At 32.2% G+C, this 20,016-nt stretch overlaps 1 protein-coding gene across 2 annotated transcripts; it reads left to right on the top strand.

Moving 5' to 3' along the window:
• The first annotated feature begins 2,520 nt into the window (after positions 1-2,520).
• Positions 2,521-9,301, top strand: PUX2 (plant UBX domain-containing protein 2). 2 transcript variants are annotated; one of them, XM_021437079.2, is made up of 4 exons: positions 2,521-3,008; positions 3,209-4,160; positions 7,168-7,446; positions 8,631-9,301. In XM_021437079.2, exons 2-4 carry the CDS (start codon positions 3,246-3,248, stop codon positions 8,868-8,870), a joined length of 1,434 nt encoding a protein of 477 aa, XP_021292754.1. In that variant the 5' UTR covers positions 2,521-3,008; positions 3,209-3,245; the 3' UTR covers positions 8,871-9,301. The 2 variants fall into 2 exon arrangements, with proteins under 2 accessions (XP_021292754.1, XP_021292753.1); XM_021437078.2 differs by having other exon boundaries at positions 2,525-3,008; positions 3,129-4,160.
• The last annotated feature ends 10,715 nt before the right edge of the window (positions 9,302-20,016 follow it).

Raw genomic sequence — 20,016 nt, forward strand, 5'->3', positions numbered from 1 at the left:
AAATGAAAAACCAATGTTTGTAATGGGGAGTGCATAAAATTTTAGGGGAAGAAGCTTGTTTTAGTCAGGTTGTAGTTTCAATCTTGAGGAATCTAGGTTTATCATATCAAAGGTATGTCACCTAGAGAAATGGTTCAAATATGAATTTGAAACAGGGAAGATGGCTGTATTGTATCTTTTCAATCCAGATGGTAGTCAGGCGTTTCACCTGGTTAGCTGGAAATTTTATGCCATAAGCTCTGTTTCTCTAAATGAACTTTCCCTTTTTGTTTGCCCCCAAATCCATCTTGTACCCTTATATTAGTCCATTTATGATATTGGAATCAACGATTTTGAAGCTACTGGTCCGAGTAGAACTCGGTATTTACTACTTACTGGAAGGACAGCAGCTGCCCAAGGCTTTAAGGCTGGGTGCTGAACCTTTAGCCCAAAGCTCCTGATTAACTTCTTGACCTTTTTTGTTTTGTTTTGTTTTTTTTTTTCTTTTGGTCTGTGACGACACTTGAATTATTTTAAACTCTGGTTACTCCCTTTGTATCTATGGATGAATTTGCTTGACTGCCCAGCGGTGTGAGCAAATGTTTAAACCTCAAACAGCAGAATTATCCCCAGGCGAAGGAACAAACATAATGTTTTCTCTGATTAGCTATCTGCCAGATCAAAGACAGAAATGATCTTTGTTCAGTTACTCCTAATCATGCAAGTTCTCCTAGAATATGGTGAAATGAGCATATTTCAACGGTTCTATTTTCGGGTATATGGCTAATCAGTAATCGGAAAGCCTAGTACGTGAGCAACAAGGCTGCGGCTAGAAGGCAGGAAAGGGCTTGACTAGTTCTCTTGCCGGCCTCCATTTCCTCTCTCCCTAACACAACCATCAACACCTTTCGTGTTCATATCCTCTTCTGAAGACTTAGTGCGGCAGAAAGCTGGATTTAGACTCCAAATAAACAAAAGAGGATTGCAAGGTGCTAAACAGAACGCCTACATATACATGGTGCTGAAAGCTAATCGATGGGAAAGTCGATGGATGTAAGCATAACAATATAACTGGGGCTGCAAAGGGTAGGTCAGTGGAAAGTCAATGACTCAAAACTGCAAGTAGCTCCTCTTGGCACTGGCATTGGGCCAAAGCATAAAACGGAAAAAGGAGAAAAGAAGTGTAAGAAACCTCTCTTGGCATTTACCCAAAAAGAAAGCAAAGAAAAGGATCTCTTGGTGGTGTTGGATATTTTGTAAGGAATGTGGTTGTTGGTATATAATTGTTGAAAATGTAATCGTTAAAAATATAAATTTGCAGTGTTTGGTATAATAATAAAAAATGATAATAACAAAAAATATGATTGTTGGGAAAATTACATTTATATTTTTTTTAAAATTTTCAAATTCTATCTTTTAAAAGAATAAATAATAACATGAAAAAATTATATACTATCTGAATATTAATTATTTAGATATTAAAATATGTGAAGTTATTAGCTTTTTATTTTTACTATCAATACATAAAATATTAAAAATAATTATTTTTTTGTAGCAATGCTTAGAATTATTACAAGAATAAAAAGAAAAACATATTTTTAAAGAGGTTTCTAATTTTTTTTTGTTTTTGAACTTATTTGGTTCATTATTTTACAAAAAATATATAGCAAATACTTTTAATAATATATAAAATAATATAAAAAACAAAAAATAGATTAAATCAATAAAATTCAAGCTAATAAGTTCATATTAAATTAACCCAAATCTAGTTTAAACACTAAATAATAGAAAAAACTAGCAATTTTTGTTGAGTTTTTTTACATAAAAAAATTTCGTTTCTTGATTTTCAACAGCATTTGTTTTCAAAAGTTTGTAATTTCATTCGTCAAGTAGAGAATCTTTCAAAAATACAAATGCTCTGTCATAGTTTGACAACGAAAACCAGGCACAAAAGTCAAACCCTAACTCAAATGTACAAAGTCTTTTAGTTGTACGTTTTTAACACTCACAATGCACATGAATATACAAATAGTCACCATCAGCCACAAACCAGAAGTATGATATCATAAAAACAAAACCAAACCCAAAACAAATTTGCAGCAACACATATCAGAAACCTAGAACCAGCAGGGGAAGCTGTTTTAGGTGTTTTTGCAAGATTAAAACCATCATTAGTAACGACAACGTTGTGGAGGAAGAGAAGGGTTGGGCTAGGGCTAGGACAATTTGGGAAAAGAAAAGTTCTAACTTTCTCCATGGAAATCACATCCTCATTGATCAATGTAAGCACATTGCAAACGGAACACATTCATTGGAGCTTTGTTTTAAACCAAACGTTGGGATGTCTTTACGTTCAATTAAATTGGAAAGGAGGTGTCTCACATGCAACGAATCAAACGCCCCCTTGAAGTCAAACCAGGGAGACACGAAAGAAGGAAGGAGAGAAAGAAAGAGGGAGGATTGTAGGCGCTAACGTGTTTTGAACACGTTGAGGGAAATTGGTTTGGCAAGATTCTTTCATGTTTTTCCTTTCAACGGAAGACATTTTTTGTCGATCAAGAAATGTTTTCCTTTCCAAGCGTTTTATTCCTTCAAATCCCTTTTTTAGGGGATGATTCAAAGCTAAAACTTGACTCAAGCTTTATTTCTTCGATTTCTTCCAACTTTATTTACTCAAAACTTAACCCTTTGGGCTATTGCACATGCTCATATATATATAAACGGAGTCTTGCTTGCTGCAGTGGTCAACTGCTGTAAACTTCGATATATAAACCCACCAGTGCCAGGGGCCAATGCCTATAGGGCTGGAACACAAAAAAGTGGGCCCATATACGTGGCGGGATCTTATGGGATTAACTGGCGAGATTGACGCAGTTGAACAGCGTGTATATCGAATCTCTAACAATTCAGCGTCTCCCATGGATGCAAGAAGTTCCAAATTCCAACCGCCAATAATATTCATCTTAATGTTGCAGACAAAAAGCAAAGTCGTCTGCCAGCTGCTGACGCTTCTCTTCTGATCTTCCAAGGTAAAACTAATAACAACAAACTCTTTCTTGGCATAACAAAAACAAACTCCTTTTTCTTTTGCGATTTCTTTGCGATCTTTCTCCCAAGCTTCTTAAACCAACCCTTTTTTGGTTTTGCAGATAAACCTGTCACCCTTTTTGTTCTTGATTCTTGATCTATATTTTTTCTGTTGATTATTATTGTTATTACTTAAATTTAGAGCTTCAAACCAAGAGCATAATACCCAGAAAAGGAATATGGATGAGATGAAAGATAAATGGAAGGGGTTCATGAAGAAAGTCAACACCCAATTTTCATCATCATCTTCTTCATCTGGTAAATTCAAGGGGCAAGGTAGAGTATTGGGTTCCTCTTCATCTGGACCTGTTAACCCCAGCCTTAACCGCCCCACCCAAACTCAAACTCCCACTCCAAAGCCTTTCTCTTCTTCTTCTTCTTCAAATTCTAAGCCTTCTATGCCTTTAAAACCACCAAGTTCTGATCAAAATAAGCCCCGTTCTATCAATAATCCTGAACCAGCTCGCAAAACGGGAAATGGATTTGATCCTTATGACTCATTGATCACTTCTAGCAAAGTGTCGAAAAATGGGTTCACTTTAAATGTGTTTGAATGTCCAGTTTGCGGTGCTTCTTATAGGTCTGAGGAAGAGGTGTCTATACATGTAGAAACTTGTGTTAATACTAATTCATCCTATAGAGAAGGCAGTGATGGTGTTTCGGGGTCAAATGAGAATGAGTTAGAAGAGTGTAGAAGTGGATTGGAGGTTTGTGTTGGTTCATATCTTTCAGGGAAGCCACCAGATGGGTCAGTTGAGGTGGTTCTTAGGTTGTTGAGGAATATAGTTAAGGAACCTGCGAATGACAAGTTTAGGAAGATTCGGATGAGTAATCCAAAGATAAGGGAAGCAATTGGTGAGGTAGCAGGAGGAGTTGAATTGTTGGAGTTTGTTGGATTTAGATTGAAGGAGGAAGGAGGGGAAATGTGGGAAGTTATGGAGGTTCCTAAAGAGGAGCAGATTACTTTGATTAATACGGCTATAGCATTATTGGAACCACGAAAGATAGAAGAACTTAGGAAGAGTGAGAATTGGCCCTCCACAGCTCCAGCTGAGAAAGAGGAAAGTGTTGAACCAAAGAAGATTGACAGACAGGTAAATGAATTGTTAACTGGTATTTTACTCTTTGGTCAAAAGCCCTCCCCCTCCTTCCCCCAATATTTATGTCTTCTCTGGCGTCTGGATTGCCTATTAATCCTTTACTTAATGCATTTAGAAATATTGTTTCCAGTCTTGGCTAGGATAAAATTGCTATGTGGAAAAGCGGTTAGTGACTTGCATTTTTTGGAGTGAAACAGAGGCACAATAACTTGATTTTAGGAAGTATTGCAAAATAGCTTCCGTGCACAGTAATGCAAAGTGCAATAATTCCCTGCGATTTCAACAATAGCGGTGTCCCTCTTGTGCTTTGTAAATCTTCAAGTACATTTTTTTTTTTTATAAATTCTATTATGTCATGTAAACAAAATTAGATGCGTATAAATAACTCATATGGAGTACTTTGGACAAAAATTGATGATATATAATAAAATACATGTGAAGATAATTTAACTGCTCTCAAATTAATAAATATGAGTATGGACTGATCATTATTGATATAGAAGAAACTATAAAGATGGTGAAAAACAAATCCAAACCTCCACTTTTTTTACTAAGAACTATGATAATTTTTTTATTAGATCAGCAGAACAATGATAATATTAAAAGGGAATAAAGTGTTAATAGGTAACAAATGTAATCCGAGGTAGGCAATAAACTATAGAAGTGCTTTTGGTTAGCCGGTATCAAGGGTCCATTTGCATAAAATTTTGTACAAGGAGAGATATGATACAATTGAAACTGTAAGGGTCTATGCATCCTGCACCTGATTGCACAGTTTATTTGGATTTTATCGCAAATTTAGTGCATAGTGAGCACTAAATGGCAATATTTCACCTGTCAACATCTTTATGAAAGTCAACTGATCCCCATGATAAAGTGGTGAATAGTGGATCATATGTATTGAAGTGCTCATTGCTCCATAGTGCACCCTCGTAAATTTTTTGCAGTGTCAGTTAATGTTTTTTTAACAAATTTCCCCATCAATATGAAGGGAAAGTAAGGAGCACCAGATACGTGGTACCTCTCAACGGTAACTGTTGCCCTTCAGAATATAGCAGAAAAGATGACAATAAAGCAATTTTACTGTGGGAAACTATGGTTGTAGACAGTTAATCTTCAACTCTAAATCTTACTGCTCAAAATTGAACTTGAACTTGATTCAGTGTTGATGCTCTACAATATACTCAACTGAATTACCATATTTGAAGAGTATGATAGGTAAATATGATATTCATCATAGGAAACATATTTAAAATGTTTTGATTAAGGTTGGAAGTAGCTTGAGTTCATAAGGAGTCAACTAGAACTTGATTATTGATTTCGATTGCTAAAGAGGCTATTGGAACTAGAGAGCAACCAAGTTTAGTCTATGTATTTAGTGATTGAGTACAAGTAGGTCATGAATAGCTTGGTTTGCATCCTAAGGGAAACAGGACATGAAACCTACTTTTTGAGGCTGGAAGTCAATGGCAGAAGAAGCCTTAGTTTTATTTAACAAAGCCATTTATATGCAGGTTATAATATCCTAGTAATGTTTGATTGACTTTATTTATTTATTAGTTTCCTTGGTGAATGGCTAAATACAGCTTTAACACATATAAAGTCAAGTATCCTAGTAAAACTGAGCCACAATAAAACAAATGTCAAATTGATGTGATGTGGGTACTGCAAGATGCTCATACGGCTCATAGGCCTGAGAAATTAGGAGATATCAGTGTAGCATAGCTGGAAAAAAGAGTGTGGCTGGGCTCATATGTTTTTTCTTTCTAGACATTAATGATGGATTTTTTTTCTCTTTTGAAAGTGTCTGATTGTGGATTAAGACTGTTGCAAAGTGCAGGAAATGTTAGACAAGAGTATCATCTTAATTCCACATGCTACCTTGCTGCATCACTAGCATACTTGAGTTCTTTTGTTTGATACCCAACCAATACCATTCTGCTTGATTATTATGTTGCATAAACTTAGGTGGAATAAGGTAGAATATGTTTTCCTGTTACAGACTTGGATAGTATATTTGTTGCTGATATATTTATACGTGTCAGGTCATCATATTTCTAGATTACGGGATGCAATGCAGGCTGCATGTTCACATTGTTCATTTCTGTATTGGTTTACATACAAGTTTCTTTGAACCTTGTTGAAGCAAGGATGCAATAAAGCATGGCTGACATAATTATTTACATTTGAACCTCCCCTCCCCACTAGAAAACAAAATGAAAAGAAAAGATGAAGAGTGTTCTTGCTCTTATTACCAATGTCTACACATGCAAGTATCAATAGTACAATTTTTTTTTTTCAAATAGAAATTTTCCTTTATATGCAAAGTTTGAATCTCTCTGTTATGGTTCTGGTGTTTCCCAGGATTTTGCTTACATGAACAGGTAGTATTTGGTTATTGAAATGCATACATGGTGAAAATATTTGTTGGTGTGGCCATTAATAAAAGCTTTTTGTCAACAAATGGGAAACCTGTTGTGATGCTAGCTTCTTTTATGTAGCTCCTACAAAAATATTTTTGGTAAATCATCTATTTTTTCTGTATAAAATCGCTGTTATGACACACTTCTGGAATGTTACTGACAGTTGCCTTTGTCTATGGTTGGTATAAATTGTGCATTAAAAATTATAGGAAAATTGACCAAATAGCTTTCTATTTAACTGTTTCACTTTCAACGTCTATGTTTTTGTTAATCTTTTATGTCATTTTACCATTTGATTCTCATAAGTGACTCTTTCTGTTATTGATTTCTCCTTTTTATCTTGTTGAATGATGGTATTCAGTGATTATGCACGTTTTTATACTGTTAATCTAGATATTTGATGTGCTTTATCACCCATTATCACCGTATTTCAGTACTCTTACTACATTTAACCTATTCTTTTGCATTTCAAGTTTAAAAATTTATTTCAGGACTTCACTTTTTGCATTTGTATAAATGATTATTATTAGGTTGTCTACATACATTTATAACTTAAAACGTGAGTTTTCTCAATATAGATCCGGGTCTTCTTCTCTGTACCTGAAAACATAGCAGCAAAAATTGAGCTACCAGATTCTTTCTATAACCTATCAGTTGAAGAGCTCAAGAGAGAAGCAGATACGAGAAAGAAAAAGATTGCAGAATCCCAGCTTTTAATCCCTAAATCTTACAAGGAAAAGCAGGCAAAAGCTGCCAGGAAGAGGTATAGAAGAGCAATCATCCGCATCCAGTTTCCTGATGGAGTGGTGCTTCAAGGTGTTTTTGCTCCTTGGGAGCCAACTAGCGCTCTATATGAGGTTAGTCCTCATCTAGGTGTTGTCTACTGTTAATATTACTTCCTGTTAATTTCTTCAATTTAGTTAAAAACACTTTCTTGATACCTAAACAATTTTGAGGCCTTATTTCTTAACAGGTATCTTTATATACTGCTAGGTGTGTTGAATGTCAAAAATGATTATGATCATGTCCACAAGTTATAGTTTTCTGGCTTACTTTGCTTTTGTAGTATCAAGCCAAGAAACACAGCTGCACTTTGGTTGTACAAGATGCAAGTTGAGGGTCTCTCAAAACATTAGAATAGTTGGTTGTTGCAACTTGCAACAACATTTTGTCTAGTCCTCCTACTAGAATCTGCAGTATCTAATTTCACATAGATCTTGCATCTCATCCATATAAAGTCTTTCTTGGTTTGAATTAAGCAACATTTTTCTGGATTCTCAAATAACTTCTTGTTGGCAATGGAAGAATCATCTTCTGTTTGAATGACATTTTGCACGGCATGCCTGGATTTCCTCCTGCAGAATTAATTTGTATAGCATAAAGTTTAATGTTATTAATCCGTGTCTAAACTTTCTTGCCTTTGAAATGTTACCTCTTCCATAAAAAATCTTATTCATGAAAGAAAAGTTTGCATATTTTCTGTGCGGAGACAGCATTACTGCAAGAGTTTGCTAATTATTAGTAGTGCATCCTGCGTGTAGCATTAATTTGTTGCACTTTGTTCAGTTTCATATCATAATGCATCCTGCACTAAATGCTTCTTGCTTATTGATGCTTTTGTTCTTTGGAGGTGGTGGTTTTGATCCCATCCCCACGTGTCTCTAGGGTGGAGTGATTATGTTTCTGGGCTAGAAAATGTGTCTGGATTTAAATTCCATGAATTGTCTATGGCCTAGCATTTTGAGCAATTCAGTCCCGAAAAAGAAAGTATTATGAATATTATTCTAAAAAAATTGGCCTTCAGTTAGGAGCTTTTGGCATTATTATAAATTGCTTAGTATTGTGAATAAAATTTCTGTTTACCTTTCGATTGCTTAAAGAAAGGCCTTTTTGGTGTAAAGAAATTCTAACCTTAATATGATTTATAAAGCTTTGTGCTTAGTTGAGGAAAGAAGCTTTATATGCCTGCAATTAACAGATAAAATTAATTAATGCGCAAGTGTTAGAATTTCATATGATTTGTGCTCTTTTTGATCTTCAGTTTGTCAGCTCAGCACTGAAAGAACCCTGCCTGGAGTTTGAGCTGTTAGATCCTGTAATGGTTAAACGGCGGGTGATCCCTTCTTTTCCTGCAGCAGGGGAGAAAGCCAGGACGCTGGAGGAAGAGGATTTGGTCCCCTCAGCTCTTGTCAAATTCAAGCCTATTGAAACAGATTCTGTCGTCTTCACAGGGCTTTCTAATGAACTCCTAGAAATCAGTGAACCCCTCATAACAGATTGAGCATCTGCTCCTACAAATCAAAGCTTTGATTCACCTTTCTATAATTTCTTGGGTACTGAAATTCTATACATTGGTTTTTAAAGCTGTCAACTCTTCATGATTGTAGTTTTCACCAAAGCCTGATTTTTGTTCCCTTGTACATTACCTCGTGGACAAGGGTTGTTAATGTCCTTGGTGGAGGCCCGAGTCCACTCGTTCTTGTGTTTCAATGATAAATTCAATTCATAATACTCGTATCTACTAAGCTCTGTAAAGTAAAGATATGATTTCGAACGTATCAAGGACGATGGTAAAGCATGGAGAACACAAGCTTTATTTCAACAAAAGATGTACTGTAATGTTCTTTGGATGGTAGACTAAAAAAAGTTGCCAGCATAAAGCCTTCACCCTGTGTGGTACTTATAATGCAGTTAGCATCATTATATATTTATAATGCAACGAAAAATTTATTATATAAAATATTATAGTTTATAGTACTTTTCAAATATTTCATCATCTTACTCAAGTACTCAAGGCAGTTCAATGATCTTGACTAAGGTTTTGTGTATGTCTGTTTAGTCTACACATAACATAAGTTATATCAAGTCGAGTATAATTCATCAAATGCATCAAACTCTCAATAATCTGTGCATATGACAAAGTTACACTATCTCTTCTATTTTTCTTTAATGAGATATTACTATCATAAGAAATACTCACAAGTGTGATATCGAAATGTTCAAACCTTTTAAGTACCTTTTCAACATAATGCTTTTGTGTTAACATTAAGCTACTATCACATCTTACGATTTTAATACCCAAAATAATATTAGCTTCTTCCAGATCTTTTATATCAAATTTAAAAGTCAAAGAACATTTTGTTTTGTTGATCACATCAATGTATGTATCAAAAATAAGCATATCATCAACATATAAGTTAATAATCTCACATTCAATATCAATAGTTTTTGTATACACACATTTATCAACTCCAATAGTAGAAAATCTATTACTAACAAGAACTTGATCAAATTTCTCATGCCATTGTTTTGGTGCTTGTTTCAAGCCATATAGGGATTTAATCAATTTACAAACTTTGTTTTCTTGATTAGGAAGAACAGATCTCTCGGATTGTGCCATATAAGTTTCTTATTCTAAATCACCATTTAAAAAAGCGATTTTAACATCTATTTAGTGAACAATAAGTTTATAAATTGAAGCTATAGCAAATAAAACACGAATAGATGAAATTCTTGTTATTAGAGCAAAAGTATCAAAATAATCAATTTTTTGTTTTTTAGTGAAACCCTTTACAACTAATCTAGCTTTGTATTTATCAATAAATCATCAAGATTAAATTTTCTTTTAAAAATCTATTTGAAACCAATTGGTTTGGCTCTAAGTGATAAATCAACTAATTTCCAAGTTTGATTTTGTAAAATCGAATCATACTTATTTTGTATAGCTTCTTATTAAAATGGACTTTCTTTAAAAGAAATTGTATCAACATAAGTTAAAGGATCATTATTTACAAGATAAGTATAAAAATCATTACAAAAAAAAATTTCTTTCCTTAGTCTCTTGTTCTTTCTCAAATAATCATTTTGTATTTCAAAATCATTTTTACTAAAAAGTGCATGAGAAATTGTATAAGTTCTCAATGAAAAAATATGCTTAAAAAATTGAGCATTTTTCTGTTTTAACAATTGTATTATAATCAAAAACACCATTTTTTAATACAAAAAATCTATATGCAGTAATATGTTCAGTATAACCAATAAACATGCAATCAGATATCTTAGAATTAATTTTTCTTTTCTTAAAATTAGGAAGCATTACTTTAGCAAGACACCCCACACTTTCAAATATTTTAAGTTAAGAGAATAACCTTTTCATAATTTATAAAGTGTTTTAACAGTTTTCTTATATGAAATTTTATTTTGAATATGACATGCAGATAATAAAGCTTCACCTCACAAATTTTCATGTGTGTTAAAGTTAACAAGCATTTAGTTTATCATTTCTTTTAAAGTTCTATTTTTTCTTTTAGCTACACCATTTGATTCATGAGAATACAGAGGATTAATTTCATGAACTATTCTTTCTTTTTCACAAATATCATTAATCAGTATATATTCACATCTTCTATCTGATCTAACTCTTTTTATCTTTTTATTCAATTGATTTTCTACCTCAGTTTTATATTTAATAAACATGTCAAAAGCTTTTTCTTTACGCTTAAGTAAATAGATTTTAGTAAATCTAGAATAATCATCAATAAATGTAACATAGTATTTCTTACTACCTCTAGGTATAGTTTGTTTTAAGTCTCCTAAGTTTGTATGAATTAAACTTAATAATTCAGATTCTCTATTTACTGAAATACAAGTTTTCTTAATTGATTTCATTTCAGCACATATTTTGCACTTATTAAAGGATTCATTTTTAATACTAGAAATTAAACCTAATAATTACATTTTCTTAATATAGGGAATGCTAACGTGTCCTAATCTATCATGCTATAAATCCATAGAGTCAATCATGTAAGCAGAAGAACTGACATTTTCATTCAAAGCATTAGAAATGTTAAGTACAAAGAGTCCTTGATTGCAATAACCCTTACCCACAAACACATTATGTTTTGTCATTACGATCTTATCAGATTCGAATGACACTTTCACTCCAACCTTGCCGAATAAGGCCATAGACACCAGGTTTGCCTTTATATTAGGAATATGAAGAACATCATTCAAAGCTAAGGTCTTGCCCAAAATGAGTTTAAGAAAGACCTTCCTTTTACCAAGAACCTAAGCAGTTTAAGAATCACCAAGGTAAATTATCTTATCTCCTTCCCCTATTAAAGTATAGGAGGTAAAGGCATTTTTATTTGCACAAATATGCCTAGTAGCATAAAAGTCTACCATCCATTCTTTCATATTGGCCATCATATTGGCTTGTGAAATGACTGTAGCAATTACATCATCAAATTCATCTATTTTGACTAAGTTAACTCTTGGATTAGTAGGTTTGTCATTTCTTTTTGCTCTCTTCTTACATTGTGCAGTATGATACCTTAGCTTTCCACAAACAAAACAAGTACCCTTTTTTTAAAGGTGGGTTAAGAAGCTTTGAGTTTATTGTCAAGTTTATAAAGGTACCTTTGTTGATGCTGGGTTCAACCTTGAATCAAATTGGCTTTAGTTGCAACTTTTTTCACTTTGGAGCCCTTAATCTCCTTTCGGGTTGTGTCTTCAATGATAATGTGCACAATTGAGTCTACAAGTGACAACTGTTTTTCCTTGTGCTTCAGTTGTTGCTTATAACCATTCCATGATTTTGGCAACTTCTCAATTAACAACCCAACAACGAATTTTTTTTACAAGTTGATTTTTTCAGCCTTCAAGTCATCCACCAGCTTGTGGTATTCATTGATCTGACTCTTAATGTCTTTGTCATCTATCATCTTTTAAGAATAAAAGTTGCCAATAACAAACTTTTGTTTCCTAACATTTTCAGTAGTGTATTTGGCAATCATTGACTCCCATATTTGTTTTGCTTCTTTGTAAGGACTATATACATCAAACAGCTCATTGGAAAGTGTGTTAATGATTGTATGCTTGCATACCTTGTTTGCATGCATCCATGGTTCTAGCATTTTGACATCATCTGACTCATAATCAATTAGCACAAAAGCCGTCCCATGAACATAAAGGATTGAAAAAAAATCCTTTCTTGCCATCTTTTAAAGTTTCTGCCATCAAAAACTTCTATTTGAAAATATCTGGAAATGGTTTGGCATATGAAACTGAAGGCATAGGAGGAACAGTCAACAGAGTGAGAGCCATGGTGGAATCGTTAACAGTGGTGGCAGTAAAGACAGAGGCAACATTAGCAACAGTGGCAGCAGCATTGTTAACGTGGGAATCCATTATCCTCAAGATTGTTAGAAAAAATTTAGGAAATAAAAGAAAATAAAATAAAGCAAGTAAAAACACTAGGAAGTTTGAGACGTGTTATCTCTATCTTTAAGAATAATTTTCTCCCCTTCGTAGTATAAAACTTGATGCAAAAGGACTGTAGCGATTATCTTCCAAGATTCAATAGACCCTTCTTCATAATTTTGCACAAACTAGTAAGGGATGGCAAGAATAGCAAAAAGAAAAAACCCAACTAGGAAAGAACCTTTTTTTTATAATTTTGCACAAATTAGTAAAGAATGACAGAAGCAGTAAAAAGAAAGAACCTAACTAGGAAAGAAAGGAAGTAGAGAATATAAGCAAAGATGACGTAAGAGAAGATGAGAGGCTTTGGTGTATTGTGAGTGAGGTAGGAAAGTTGTATTTATAGGTAGGGAAAAAAGTGAACGTTACACCAAATAAGTATTGATTGGTTGGTGGATCCGAGCATTTGACTAATTAGTTGGTACATTATCCCTCTGTCTAAAAAAAACATTGTATCAAATCAAGGAGTTGAGAAAAACTTTGTTAGCATGATGTATACTTAGTCAGGTATATGTTGTAGCAAAATCAAGAAAGTCATCAGCATGGTAAAGTACTCGGTCAAATAGACGTTGTTTTGTTGTAGCAAACCAGGAGAGTCATTAACATATAGAGTTTGAGTTTGATTCAATCAAAAACTAAGAAAGCTTTAAAAAAAGTAAATCTAAAGTATAAAAATTCACTTAGACGTAACCCACATATATACTTTCAAGCAGGGGAGAAAATATAAATTTTCTCAAAGCCTAACTGATCTTGTATGCACATGAATCTACTCCTTTTTCTTCTTTACAACAAGCCTATAATGAATTTATTTATTTAAAACACTCGTACCTTTATGTACCTTAACAATATAAAATATTTGAATCTTATAAAATACATTATTTTTCTAACATCTTTCATATTTCCATATACAAATTCTTAGGACTGGATTCACTGGTATATCTCAAAAGAAGAAACCAATATCCATGGTGCAGAGGATCTTTAACCCTTTTGAAATTTTTCACATTATAATTTCGAGACACAATCCACAAGAATCATGATTGCCAAAACCAGGGTGGCAGTTTGCTGATAAACTTACACCCAAATCGTGAGCTCACTTTGTAATTTGGGGGTCTTGGAAGTAAGTAGAAGCATATCACATGGGGGGATCTTTTATAGGATCTGAGGACCCAAAAAGCCATATCCAAAGAAAGCTAGTTTCACATGTGCTTCAAAAACTGTCAAGAAATCAGCATGTGATAGGTCCAAATCCAATTATAATTGTCCCCGCAGCATTCTTCCAAATGCTTAAAGTCTACCCCCCAAGCATCCCAGAAAAGGAATCAAACAAACCTAGCTAGCTACTAGCAAATACTGAATTGTTATTGCTATTACTATTATTCATTGATGATTCTGCATTGAACATGATGTGCTTGCTCTCAACAAGCAGTCATAACTTTCTTTATTGCACTACCACCGAATTGAAGGAAAGCTAAAGCAATCAGTGATCACCTTTGAACATGGCACTTGAGATGAACCTCACAGATTTCTTGGTTCCAATTTTCCAAACAAGTCAACCGACGGAACGTAAGGGGAAAACAAAGGACGAATGCGGGGCTCAGCGAACATGTTCTTTTGCTTGTCTTGTTGTGTGCTACATTACTTTATTTCCTTGGCATAAAATATACTTGTTCTCATGTTGGATTCGAGTAGTGGCATTGTTTTGGGTTTCAATTTAATGATCACTCCATCATCCCACTGTTAATAAATTAACTAATACCTTCCTCCAAAAGAAAATGGTGGGTCAGAGAAGAGAGAAACAATATTACAAAAATTATAAAAGATCAAAGCAACAAGCTGCGACAAAAATTATGATTAAGTATGGGAGATAAAGGTTGTGATAGAAGCTCTTAATCCGACATGACTTTTCCCAGTCTGAGGTTATCTCTCAATTTCTTTCCTTTTTGCAACTACACACCTTGTCATTAAATTAAACCTTTTTTTATTTAGAAATGATTTTCTTATTAACCAAGGTTTGAATTTTTTTCTTAAATTTAAAAAAAAAAATCAAATTCTTCAAACAAAAGATTCATGTATTAATTATTGTATCTAACGGACACTCGAGTGCCAAATTAAACTTATTTCAATCATAAACTCATATAGGTGATTGGTCTGAAAAATGTCCACCTGTTTTCCTCTATAGTTATCACTTGCCTATTTGTTCTCAGTTGAACTGAATCCATCTTTCGTTTCAGTTAATCTTCCTTTCCAAAGGAAACATCCCTACCCATTAAGGGCAAAATAACACTCTTAAGTACTCTAAACCAGTCTTCCTTTTTACAGAGGAGGAAGCCCAAAAGAAGAGAAAAATTGTAAATTTAACACAACGCATGCCCAGCTTCAAATCAACACTGATAGGGAATATTTGGTTTCTATAATTGTTGCCAAAACTCACAAAAGCAAATTACTATCTTGTTGAATAAAATAATCCACATGCGTGCTAATAGATTATGACTATTATTCTCACACCCAAATAATATATATATATATATATATATCATACTAAACAAATTAACAACTCTATCATAAATTCTTATCATGCTGAATAATAAAATAGAGACGTGGAGTTGGGAAGAATAGGATAAGTGCTTGGTCAACTTGAAGTGGACAACAAGAAAGAAGAAAGAAAAATAAATTAATGAAATTACTATAAAAAATCAAAATATTTTAAGATTTCTAGGGGGGCCTCAGCACATGGCATTGTCCATCTCAGTAATAATAATATATGCCCCATAATAAAAATTATATAATAAAATGAGCACATTTTCTTGAAATATGTATTCTTGATGAAGTTTTCCATGTGCATATATATTTTTTTTTTAAAGTTACATAATAGAACATACTGAAAGAATTAATAGAAAAATGCAGCACGATGACTTTGCATTATTGCTTCAAAATTTAGCTTTTCTCCAACTAGAAGGGTAAAAAGTTTTATAAGGAGGTAGTGGAGTAGTTTAAATTGACTTGAATATTTTGTTTACTGATATACAATAGGGAAGAAAAGAATAGTTGAAGCAAGCAACCTACCAAGGCTTGTGCTATTTTATTCTTATTTTAAATGTACTTCATCCCCTTCACTCCATAGCTTTCTCTGCTAACCATTTCATATAGATATATGCCTATTCCGTTAGGGTTATTAACCCAACATGCAAATTGAGTCAAAATTAAATCAACTAGATGAATTTTACGTAATAATACCTCTCCCTCTCAAACAGTTTTACTGAGCTTATTACTTTGTTTGTCCTAAGTAACTAGCAGACATGAAACCCATTTGACATTTCTTCTTTCGTTCTTTCATTCTTTTAACTCCTTTCCACATGTTAATAATCAATTAGGTGAGCATTGAAAATATTTGATAGGACATCGATTGCGGCCAAAAGGGACCACCCAAAGTTTATATTTATCCATAGCTATATAATTTTAGGGCAAAAATGTTTTCTCTCTCATTTAATTCAATAAATTGCAATAATTCAAAGAGGAAGCTCCCCCGAAAGGTCCCTGGGGAGGGTTCGGGCATTCCAATCCTAGTGAGAAGATTTATGCTACTGACGAGAGAGGAGAGGAGGTGGTGAGGAAAGGGATCACAGCATGGTTGAACTTGAAAGGGAGAATGGGAGATATGGGATACAACTGTCTGTTGTGGTTGCTTGTTGGAATTAATAAATATATTATCATTTTTTTATAAAAAAAAATTCTCATTATTAAATCAGAAAAAATGATTGTCATCACAGCAAGATGAAGGTCAATGTGGTGGGATGCATGCAGATGTTCCAATATGTGCATGCAAAATGATTAGAAATATGATTACTTCTTTATATATATACAAATGAGAAAGATTATTTCTATATATATTACTTTAATGTTGCCGGTATCTATATACATAGGTAGTATTGTCTATTATGAGATTAGATCATATAGGAGAAATGTAGAGTGATGTAATTGTTTTGTGTCCAATGGATACAAGTGGAAGCTGGAAATCAACTTGATTGTGTAAAATTAAAGAATCGAAATAATTGGTACTAAACTTTATTAGAGTTTGATTGAATGAAGAGGACTACATCTTTCATTTTATAGATTTGAATTCGAAATATTCATTTAATTGCTTAGACCAAAAGTCGACCCAATCCGATTTGATCATAAGAAAGTTAATAATCCAAATGTTTTAATTTAAATTCAAATTTTTATTTGAACTGGAGGCAATTCAAGTTCAAAATTACTAGAATCATCCAAAACAAAATCAAAACAGTTAAACTCACAATTACAATTAAATATAATTTTTCTTTTTAAATTCTAATTTGATTAAACTATAATAAATATAACGCAAAACTATCAGTCTATTAATAATTTAACTTAAGGATAATAAAAATATAAAATCTCTTTTCCTTTGCTCTTGTATGTCTAATTTCTATATAAATTGTTTGGATCGAATACAAGATCTTTTTTCTATGTTTAAAAGAGTAAAAAGAAAACAATTTTTTATATTATTATAATTAATTCTCTATTACTACATTTTATACATCATAGATTAAATATTTCATTCAAATCAAATAAAATAATACGAAATAATTATAATAAATAAATATAATAAATCTTAAACTGTATTGCATGAGTAAAAATTATTAGTGATTTTAAAATTTCAAATGATCTTGTTACTTAACTGTAATTTTTGATGAATTTAATTAGTTGATAAAATTTGATTTGATTATACAATATATTAAAATCTAATTTTATTTAATTTTAAAAATACAATATAAACTCAAATAACACTTTTAAAAAAATTAATATACAAAATTCAAATAATTTGAATTTAAAATAAATTTAAATTCAAAACAATCAAAATCTAAAACGACTCGAATGTCAAAGATCTAAAGTAACCTACCTCCAAAGTTAAATCAAATGAGCTAAAAAAACAAAGAAATCTTTTTTGAAAGGAAAAAAAAAAAGAATTAGGTGCACCATGACCATGGAAGGGATGGGGAAGGTGAGGCACGTGGTACTGTAACGAGCAATGAAGAGTAGTAGCACGTGATTTATTGTTTGTGTTAAAAAAATAAAAAAAAAAGGTCATGAGGGTGGCGCTCAATCATTGGATATGGTACAAATATAACACGTGTGAGCTGTGATGATCTGGTTTTCACAGCTTAGTGACGCCTGCTGTTGTACTGTACAATGCTCCGCCTCCGCCCTTCATAGCATTAACGAAAATAAAATGTGAATAAATTTTCTTTCATGAAAAATATTTATGTTTAAATTATTATTGAATAGTAGTTATTTGTTTTCTTAGTCAAATAGTGTGATTTTATTGATGAAATAATTAAGAAATAAATTTCTTCAGTGATATTAGAAAACTACATGAATGAGCTACAATTTTCAGTTAATTATGGTGCATACAATTTAAAAGATTTACAAATTATCTATAAGTATAATATATAAATATATATGTAAAGCACAAATACGTGTAATACTTTAATAGACAAGAAAAATATCATCATTTATTATTTTTTAAAATTACCATTGCAAATAAATGTCAACTATAATTTTTAATTTTGAATAAGCACCACTAGTTTAAATTCAAGGAAAAAAAACACCATAGATAAGAGTAATTGTAGGATGACAATTGTCACTTTCAATATTAAAAAATATCTTGGATAACTTTTTTAATATCTGTGCTTATATATATACAAGTGTCTGTTTTGACTTTAAAATATTAAATATTATTTAAATCTTCTTAGCTGCTATGAGAAAATTGACATTGGGTCAAAAAATTTAATGATAACTATTACTTCCTAAAGTAGTAATCATTAATTTTCTTTTAAGTAGTAAACTTGTAATTAACAATTTTACTTGGTTACCCCTCAAAACAAAGGGTTGCTGTTTACCATAATTTTGGTCGGACTTCTTAGAGGAGAGGGTTTAAATGCTATTCATTGAAAGTCCTCCATCTCATGACTAATGCTTTGGTACGTTGAAAATATGTTATACAAATTGCTAACCTTTTCCAACAATATTTTGTTTCAAGTATAGAAACCAACTATATAGAGATTTTGTATTTAAATATTTAGTTTAGTGGTTGGTATATGATCTTTCTGTTAAAAGAATAAAATTTAATTTTTTTTAAATTTTTAAAAAATAAAAACTATTTAAAAATATTACATTAAAGTATTTGATTCATTAATTAATATATAATTTTATTATTAAAAAGTATAATTTGAATCTCCTTTCTTTTAATTTAAAAAAAAATTTATGTAAAGATGTCAACATTTTACATTGAAGTTTATAAAAACTTCTATAAAATAATTTAAAATTAAAGCAATTATACAATGGAACAACTATGAAGAGATTACAAAATGTCTGTAAAAATAGAGGTTCCTCTTATCAGAATTATACATTCCATTTTAATTTTTACAAAACGTTAAAATTTTTTTTACTTTAATGTATTTAATGTTAATTTTTACAAAGTTTTTTGTAAAATTTATATTTTTTATTTTTAATGATAAAAAGTAAAAAATTTTGAAAAGTAAATTTAAACATAAGAATTTCAGATGTTCAAGAAAAGGAAAGATATAATTTAAAACATTAAAAAAAAGATGAAAAAGAAATTGAAATGGAGAGAGTAGTGGGGTTTTTGCCTAAGAAAACACACACGTACATAAAATTAATTTATATGCAATAACTAAGGCTACGTGTCAAAACATTTGTGATTTGTGTTAAAAGCCTAAAAACGGTACAGGTGTCCACCAGTTTTCTTTACGCACACCCCACCCTTGGTATTAAAAAGAAACAATAAAAAAGCGGTGATTAGTGCGCAGTTATTATCCGATTAATTGGCCACCAATAATGATTTAGAAATTAAAATCGGCAACGCTGTTGCAGTTAAGTTACGAGGAGACAAAAATTTCGTCACGTGTCAATCCGTCAGACCAAAGACAATACACATGTGCTGCCAACACCGACAGGTGGTGCCCGGAAATTAAAGCCTCAAAGCACGTGTTGAGTTACTGGCTTATCCGGTGACCGTACCGGATATTTCCGGTAATTTCCACACTTGTGTTTAGAAAAAAGGGTTTTTATTTTAATCTTAAAAAAGGAGAATTAACGGTCAAGATCTTGTATAAAACAACACCCTTTCT

Source organism: Theobroma umbraticum, unplaced genomic scaffold (genome assembly GCF_002168275.2).
Source record: "Theobroma umbraticum cultivar Fairchild unplaced genomic scaffold, ASM216827v3 scaffold_20.0, whole genome shotgun sequence".
Taxonomy (NCBI): domain Eukaryota; kingdom Viridiplantae; phylum Streptophyta; class Magnoliopsida; order Malvales; family Malvaceae; genus Theobroma; species Theobroma umbraticum.